General features: G+C 40.4%; 1 protein-coding gene across 1 annotated transcript in view; it reads right to left on the reverse strand.

The window, feature by feature from the left end:
- The window catches only part of LOC139422644 (ephrin type-A receptor 5), a 178725-nt gene extending 169433 nt beyond the window's left edge, over positions 1-9292 (reverse strand). Inside the window, exons 1-2 of the mRNA XM_071173794.1 lie at positions 9159-9292; positions 3683-3747 (exon numbers count right to left, since the gene is read on the reverse strand). Of these exons, the coding sequence (XP_071029895.1) occupies positions 3683-3747; positions 9159-9270 (177 nt within the window). The 5' untranslated portion in view covers positions 9271-9292. The remainder of the gene's footprint in view (positions 1-3682; positions 3748-9158) is intronic.
- Between the last annotated feature and the right edge of the window lie 464 nt (positions 9293-9756).

The following is a 9756-nucleotide window of genomic DNA, read 5'->3' on the forward strand; positions in this document are numbered from 1 at the left end:
ACCTATGTAAATGTGATATTTCCGTTTTTTTTATTATAAATTAGCAAACATTTCTAAAAACCTGTTTTCACTTAATCTGCTTTATTGTGTGTAGATTGATGGGGAAAAAACAATTTAATACATTTTAGAATAAGTCTGTAATGTAACAAAATGTGGAAAGATTCAAGGGGTCTGAAAACTTTCCGAAGGCACTCTAGCTAGTTAGCTAGACAGTTGCATACAGTCACCATTATAGCTTGCTACATCACGCAAAAAGCTATTGTTTACAGATGTCTCATTGTGGGATGAAGCAACATTAAGACAGTTAGCTGAGCTAGCCAGTTGGTTTCTGCTGTTAGTGTTGATTGCTCATGTGCTAAGCCATGTATAACATGATGATAATCTTTGTTTGCCAATATGTCATGTTTAACTAGCTAGCTAGCTACAAAAAAATAGCCACTGTGGTGCGAATGCTAAGTGTTAGCAAGCTAATCAAACCATATGTTACGTTATAGGGACTCATGCTAAGTTGGCTAGCTAGCTAGTCACAATGAAATGATAGCTAGATAGCTATTGGATTATAGAGTGAGTTTTTTTTATATGCTCAACTAGCTGGAGAGCTAGATCAATACCATTTTCATCTAGCTAGCTGGTAATTATGAAGCTAAATGTTTGCTAAATCTAGCTAGTTATCTTGTGTCTGCATTGCCAGACACGTTGTAACCTATTTTTCTGGACTTTGTCTTGTCTCCAGTACAAGGAGGTGATCGAGGGTGAACAAGCAACACTTCAGGTACGTTGTCTTTGTACTTTGAGCTTATTGCTTGAACTTGGGGGTCAATGAATGTTATTGCTGTAATGTAATGTTTTAATGTCTTGTCTATTTTAGTCTGCTTTCCTCCTTTACAGCTGTAATGGTCTGGAGCAAGGTGTTGTTGTGGCCAAGGAGCATTCACTCAGATGGAACCAGGTTTCAGCTGCTGTGCAATGTTGACATCCTTCCTCCCAGAGATGTGAAAGCCATCCCCCGGACTGGACAACCCGGCAAACATATAATTTTGAGAAGATCAAGACTTATAATGAAAAGCACATGGACATTACATATAGTCTCACAGAAATATGAAATATGTTCTCAGGCTAGATTCCATTGTTAATATCGTAACATGGCCTGAACCAAAGTTTACTCCAAGGATCTGATGATATAGGCCTGTATATTGATTTTACCTAAGCCTTTACGTGTTTGTGTGTTTTAAGTTTTTCTTAAATTGTAGACTACTATTTTTAGCACTTGAAGTTAACAAAGTATTTTATTGTTGAAATCTTTTCTCAGCTTTTTTAAGGACGACTTCACTGCTATAGCACATGGCCACAGGCACATGCTCCAAAGTGAATTCTTTAAGAGATGGGTCGGTTTAACCTTTGTTTAACTAGGCATGTCAGTTAGGTACATTTTTTAATTTACAATGAAGGCCTACCCCCTGGCCAAACTCTAACTCGGACGGCGCTGGACTAATTGTATGCCGCCCTACAGGGGATGTGAACCATGCTAAACGGGCGTAAACAATGAACAGCACTGTAGCTGTTCAATGTGAAAGGTTATCTTTGTTATACAACAATAGTCAATTTAATATTTTTAATTTTGCCTGATGGGGAAACTCAGAGAGATAATTTTCAGAGAATTCATTTTGGCAATTTGGTGAAAGTATTCCTTTACTAAAACATATGTTTCACAATGATTCATGTAGAGCAAGTGTGAACACCACAGCAACATGCCTTTTGTCCTAAATGGGATTCTAAGTGTATCACCTTTTAAAGCTGCATTACTTCCTCATGTTTCCTCCAGTGTCTGATATTCCATTTAGAGGCTCTGAGTCTCTACTTCCCCATGTTTCCTCCAACTACAGTGTCTGATATTCCATTTAGAGGCTCTGAGTCTCTACTTCCCCATGTTTCCTCCAACTACAGTGTCTGATATTCCATTTAGAGGCTCTGAGTCTCTACTTCCCCATGTTTCCTCCAACTACAGTGTCTGATATTCCATTTAGAGGCTCTGAGTCTCTACTTCCCCATGTTTCCTCCAACTACAGTATATGATATTCCATTTAGAGGCTCTGAGTCTCTACTTCCCCATGTTTCCTCCAGTGTCTGATATTCCATTTAGAGGCTCTGAGGCTCTACTTCCTCATGTTTCCTCCAGTGTCTGATATTCCATTTAGAGGCTCTGAGGCTCCACTTCCTCATGTTTCCTCCAACTACAGTATATGATATTCCATTTAGAGGCTCTGAGTCTCTACTTCCCCATGTTTCCTCCAGTGTATGATATTCCATTGAGAAGCTCTGTCTATACTTTTATCCAATGTAAAAACACCATTTAAAATGTTGCTACATAACACCGAATTTAGGTGGTGGGTCACGTTTGAGCCGATCCGAAGATGATTTCCTTGAGCTGAGACACTTTTCTTCGATATGTAAATGATCAGACTATTCGTTTCACTTCTTGAAAAAAAAATGTAATTGATGCAATTAACTTATGGGCCTATCAGGCTGGTCACTAGATCTCCCAGCACTCATGAGGATCAGAGCTGGCTCAGACTTCCCTCATCCCCTTCCCCTTCCCCCCCTCCCCACCTTTATGGAGTCAATAAGAAATTAGTGTGAGGAAATATTCTGTGTAATTAGAAGCATGAGCTGCATGTCTCTGGAGACCATAAAAACCCTGCCTTTCCCACTCTCTGACTATGAGAGGTCTGTCTGTTGTTTAATCGCCTGGGAGATTCCCAACTTTGACCTGCTATATTCCAAACAGTACTAACAAGCATCATCGTTTGACCTGCTATATCCCAAACAGTACTAACAAGCATCATCCTTTAACCTGCTATATCCCAAACAGTACTAACAAGCATCATCCTTTGATTGTGAGTTTTGATGTGTTTATTCTGTTGAAACTGTAGCCGACATAGCTGGGGCTGAGCTGGGCTGGGCTGAGCTGGGGTTGAGCTGGCCTGGGCTGAGCTGGGGTTGGGCTGAGCTGGGGTTGAGCTGGCCTGGGCTGAGCTGGGGTTGAGCTGGCCTGGGCTGGGCTGGGCTGAGCTGGGGTTGAGCTGGCCTGAGCTGAGCTGGGGTTGAGCTGGGTTGGGCTGGGCTGGGGTTGAGCTGGCCTGGGCTGAGCTGGGGCTGAGCTGGGTTGGGCTGGGCTGGGGTTTAGCTGGCCTGGGCTGGGCTGGGGTTGAGCTGGGTTGGGCGGGGCTGGGGTTGAGCTGGGGTTGAGCTGGGGTTAAGCTGGGCTGGGAATGAGCTGGGGTTGAGCTGAGCTGGGGTTGAGCTGGGGTTGAGCTGAGCTGGGGTTGAGCTGAGCTGGGGTGGGCTGGGGTTGAGCTGGGGGTGAGCTGAGTTTAGCTGGGGCTGAGCTGGGGTTGAGCTGGGTTGGGCTGGGGTTGAGTTGGGGTTGAGCTGAGCTGGGTTGCGCTGAGTTGAGCTGGGCTGAGCTGAGCTGGGTTGTGCTGAGTTGAGCTGGGGCTGAGCTGGGGTTGAGCTGAGTTGGGTTGAGCTGGGGTTGACCTGGGCTGGGGTTGAGCTGAGTTGAGCTGGGACTGAGCTGGGACTGAGCAGGGACTGAGCTGGGACTGATACTGATGAGGATTGGTCCAGGCAGCCTGAAAAGAGTTGGTGTGGTTTGTGTAAGCATTTATGAAGTACCACTCACCCCATTCTTTGGGTAGGCTATCCACCCAAGGTCCCCCATGACAGAGCGAGAGTCCAGTAAGTTCACTGCAGAAACACAGGAAGGACACAATTAGTATGTAGAACACATTTGGGAAGATTTTAAATGAAAAACACTTTTTTCACATAACCCAAATTATAGTGATCATTCAGTGAGCCACACAATAGACAGGCCTACTGGTAACTGAACAGTACAGACAGACCTACTGGTAACTGAACAGTACAGACAGACCTACTGGTAACTGAACAGTACAGACAGACCTACTGGTAACTGAACTGTACAGACTGGTAACTGAACAGTACAGACAGACCTACTGGTAACTGAACAAAATAGACAGACCTACTGGTAACTGATCTGACAGACCTACTGGTAACTGATCTGACAGACCTACTGGTAACGGAACAGTATAGACAGAACTACTGGTAACTGAACAGTACAGACAGACCTACTGGTAACTGAACAGTACAAACAGACCTACTGGTAACTGAACAAAATAGACAGACCTACTGGTAACTGATCTGACAGACCTACTGGTAACTGAACAGTACTGACAGACATACTGGTAACTGAACAGTACAGACTGGTAACTGAACAGTACAGACAGACCTACTGGTAACTGAACAAAATAGACAGACCTACTGGTAACTGATCTGACAGACCTACTGTTAACTGATCTGACAGAGCTACTGAATAGTACAACAGCAGTAACCAAATATAGTAGAAGTGACCTTTGCAAAATGTTGCTTAACAATCATGACCGATATGTTAAGGGCACAACGACCAATGCCTTCACCAATGAAAAGTCAACATTCCTTCTCCAATAAAAAGTCAACATGCCTTCCCCAATGAAAAGTCAACATGCCTTCCCGAATGAAAAGTCAACATGCCTTCCCGAATGAAAAGTCAACATGCCTTCCCGAATGAAAAGTCAACATGCCTTCCCGAATGAAAAGTCAACATGCCTTCCCGAATGAAAAGTCAACATGCCTTCACCAATGAAAAGTCAACATGCCTTCACCAATGAAAAGTCAACATGCCTTCCCAAATGAAAAGTCAACATGCCTTCACCAATGAAAAGTCAACATGCCTTCCCGAATGAAAAGTCAACATGCCTTCCCGAATGAAAAGTCAACATGCCTTCCCGAATGAAAAGTCAACATGCCTTCTCGAATGAAAAGTCAACATGCCTTCCCGAATGAAAAGTCAACATGCCTTCACCAATGAAAAGTCAACATGCCTTCCCGAATGAAAAGTCAACATGCCTTCCCGAATGAAAAGTCAACATGCCTTCACCAATGACAAGTCAAGATTGCTTCACCAAAGAAAAGTCGACATTCCTTCACCAATGAAAAGTCAACATTCCTTCACCAATGAAAAGTCATCAATTCTTCACCAATGAAAAGTCATCAATTCTTCACCAATGAAAAGTCATCATTCCTTCACCAATGAAAAGTCATCATTCCTAGCATAACAAACTGTCTATTTAAAGTTTCTGAAAAGTAGGTCTTGGTTTGTTCCAGCTGATTGGCAGGCAGGCTAACAGACACTGTCTAGTACTCCAGATAGAACAGTGCCCTTAGGAAAATATCCTAATTAGGAGAAAAAGTGGAAATATGTTGTAGTGTAGTCGATGATAACAGGGAGATTATGTCTTTCTCCAAGAGAGGATGTAAGGAGATCCTCTTGGCGTACATCAGTAGACGAGAGGAGAACCCTTTCCCCGTAGTGAAACTAAGTGTGTATTATTCTCATAGTCAGAGAATTCAGATGATTCATGGTGGTTGTCACCATTGAATCAAATCAAATCGAATGTTATTGGTCACAGTGCAGTAATATCTAACATGTAATGATTTATTCCCAGAGTGGATACAAGGATGTAAGAAGGTAGTAGTGTATTTGTTTACATTACGTTCAGCAGAAAAAGACAAATGTTTTAACAGCAAATCCTCATCAGAGTCCAATAGAAGCAAATGCATTGGTAATAATTGTTTGAATGGACAAACTCTTTATCCATACAGTCTGTATCGATTTCAAAACACCAAGAGACATATTTCACATGTGGGAGAGTTATGGTGTCACTTCACTTAATCACTGTGGATATATTGTGTTGACGTCAAATCCTATCTGTATCACACGTTATGTCCCAGAGGTGCTCTTATTTTGACCAGAACCCGTTGAGCCCTAGTGCACTATATAGGGAATAGGGTTCTATATGGTTCTGGTCTAAAGTAGTGCACTATATAGGGAATAGGGTTCTATATGGTTCTGGTCTAAAGTAGTGCACTATATAGGGAATAGGGTTCTATATGGTTCTGGTCTAAAGTAGTGCACTATATAGGGAATTGGGTTCTATATGGTTCTGGTCTAAAGTAGTGCACTATATAGGGAATAGGGTTCCATAAGACTCTGGTCTAAAGTAGTGCACTATATAGGGAACACTATATAGAGGACACACAGCCTCTGAATCAGACCATTAGGCTGAATTCCTGTGTGGTTAGGGTGCTGTTATGTAGTGATGCTGTTTGTTAGGCCTAGTCATCATCAGCTGGGGCTATTCAACTGCAGCACACACACACACACACACACACACACACACACGCACACACACCCGCGCGCGCACGAACGAACGAGCACACTTCTCAATATATGACAGAATGACAAGAAATATAATGGACAGAATCTCAAGAAATATAATGGACAGGATGTCAAGAAATATAATGGACAGGATGTCAAGAAATATAATGGACAGAATGTCAAGAAATATAATGGACAGAATGTCAAGAAATACAATGACAGAATGTCAAGAAATACAATGACAGAATGTCAAGAAATATAATGGACAGAATGTCAAGAAATATAATGGACAGGATGTCAAGAAATATAATGGACAGAATGTCAAGAAATACAACGACAGAATGTCAAGAAATACAATGACAGAATGTCAAGAAATATAATGGACAGGATGTCAAGAAATATAATGGACAGAATGTCAAGAAATACAACGACAGAATGTCAAGAAATATAATGGACAGGATGTCAAGAAATATAATGGACAGAATGTCAAGAAATATAATGGACAGAATGTCAAGAAATATAATGGACAGAATGTCAAGAAATATAATGGACAGGATGTCAAGAAATATAATGGACAGGATGTCAAGAAATATAATGGACAGAATGTCAAGAAATATAATGGACAGAATGTCAAGAAATATAATGGACAGAATGTCAAGAAATATAATGGACAGAATGTCAAGAAATATAATGGACAGGATGTCAAGAAATATAATGGACAGAATGTCAAGAAATATAATGGACAGAATGTCAAGAAATATAATGGACAGAATGTCAAGAAATACAATGGACAGAATGTCAAGAAATATAATGGACAGAATGTCAATAAATATAATGGACAGAATGTCAAGAAATATAATGGACAGAATGTCAAGAAATATAATGGACAGAATGTCAAGAAATATAATGGACAGAATGTCAAGAAATATAATGGACAGAATGTCAAGAAATATAATGGACAGGATGTCAAGAAATATAATGGACAGGATGTCAAGAAATATAATGGACAGGATGTCAAGAAATATAATGGACAGAATGTCAAGAAATATAATGGACAGAATGTCAAGAAATATAATGGACAGAATGTCAAGAAATACAATGGACAGAATGTCAAGAAATATAATGGACAGAATGTCAAGAAATATAATGGACAGAATGTCAAGAAATATAATGGACAGAATGTCAAGAAATATAATGGACAGGATGTCAAGAAATACAACGACAGAATGTCAAGAAATATAATGGACAGGATGTCAAGAAATATAATGGACAGAATGTCAAGAAATACAATGGACAGAATGTCAAGAAATATAATGGACAGGATGTCAAGAAATATAATGGACAGAATGTCAAGAAATATAATGGACAGAATGTCAAGAAATATAATGGACAGAATGTCAAGAAATACAATGGACAGAATGTCAAGAAATATAATGGACAGAATGTCAAGAAATATAATGGACAGAATGTCAAGAAATATAATGGACAGAATGTCAAGAAATATAATGGACAGAATGTCAAGAAATATAATGGACAGGATGTCAAGAAATATAATGGACAGAATGTCAAGAAATATAATGGACAGAATGTCAAGAAATACAACGACAGAATGTCAAGAAATATAATGGACAGAATGTCAAGAAATATAATGGACAGAATGTCAAGAAATATAATGGACAGGATGTCAAGAAATATAATGGACAGAATGTCAAGAAATATAATGGACAGAATGTCAAGAAATATAATGGACAGAATGTCAAGAAATATAATGGACAGAATGTCAAGAAATATAATGGACAGGATGTCAAGAAATATAATGGACAGAATGTCAAGAAATATAATGGACAGAATGTCAAGAAATATAATGGACAGAATGTCAAGAAATATAATGGACAGAATGTCAAGAAATATAATGGACAGAATGTCAAGAAATATAATGGACAGAATGTCAAGACATGTTTAGAGTGAAAATACTATAACTACATTTAAAAAGAATCTCTATTTTGACTATAATTTATCACAAATAGTGTCCGCATGTATGGTAGAGAGATAGGAGGGCTCATTTATGATATGTCTACATGTGACATTGATGACGTCTCATTACATTTGTATGAACGTGTTTATAATTAAGTCCTAAGGAATTCTAATATCATAGTTCCTGTCACAGAAAGAACATTTTGGAACTTTCCCCTGGCCATTACTGAATGTCACAAATCTATAGCAAATTCATATTCGCCTAAATAAGGGGAACTTCACAACCGGACAATGTCATAACTAGTCGAGCTGACCTCATGTCTGTCTGGTAGGATAATGCCAAGATAATGTCTTATAGGCGGTAATGGCATAATTTATCACAGGATATTTAAATGCTGTTCACGCACAGTCTTCCGGTCAACCAACAAGACGGTTGGAAACACATGAGGTAAATAGCTGAACTTTCACAGCACTTAAACTAGACTACTCTATTTGTACAGCCCGGAAAGGTTTGACTAAATACAATATCTATTTGGTATATAGAATATCAAACACGGTGTCAAGAAGTTGTCACGCTGGTATTGATCCGGAATGAAATGGTCGCTTGGTGCTGTAACAATGCCTGAGAGAGACTCACTCTTCCTTCGCATCAATATCACTCAGACCGAGCCTATTTACAAACCATTTTCAAAGCACAATGTAGAACGTTCATAATGAGTAAAAACCGACATGTCAATTGCATTGCGCGTCTCGCAATCAATGCTTTTTTTGCCAACTGGCATCTTTATCAGTGTCGGGCATCAGCCTTGTTCAAAGGTAATGATTGCTTTCATGGCAAGGTAGTCAAAGGTGAATAACAATCAAATGTATTGACACATTATAAATACATGTTTTAACTATGTCCACTTACCTTCATTAGCAGGTATAGAGAGAGTCCTGAGCACTGCAAGGCTGAAAAAGCACGTCCACACTTTCAAGTAAAACCGTCCACCACAATTCCACGCCAATGTCATTTTTTTCATTTAAAATGGTGAGAAAACAAAGGCGTGATGAATGTACCGGTAATTCAGTTCAGTGCGGAAACGCTCCTAAAGTGAATAGTGGAGACATCTGTGTCCTTATTGTCCGTCTATTGAGAGATAAAAGCGTATTTACGCGGTCGGTAGGTCCGTCTGTACGCAGGCACACGGCTAGAGAGGAGAGGAGAAGTGGAGCGCGCTGAATTTGGAGAGGCAGATGAGAGGAGGAGAGGAGGAGGAGAGCTGCACAGCGCCGCCAGCCTGAAGCAGGCGGGGGCGGAGTGAACTTCAGAGCAGAGGGAGACTCCAGTGGGCATAGAGGCTCTCCGCTCCAACACTACCACATACACACAAAGAGCACTACAGCCCGTTGCCCTCTATCAAACAGTACACGAATGACCCCTAATATCAGGCACGAAACACAATAGACTGAACCAGAATACTGCTTTAAAGGAGACGTTGAATATGGCAAAATCTCCTTTAAACCCA

The sequence above is a fragment of the Oncorhynchus clarkii genome, chromosome 12, assembly GCF_045791955.1.
Source record: "Oncorhynchus clarkii lewisi isolate Uvic-CL-2024 chromosome 12, UVic_Ocla_1.0, whole genome shotgun sequence".
In the NCBI taxonomy this organism is placed as follows: domain Eukaryota; kingdom Metazoa; phylum Chordata; class Actinopteri; order Salmoniformes; family Salmonidae; genus Oncorhynchus; species Oncorhynchus clarkii.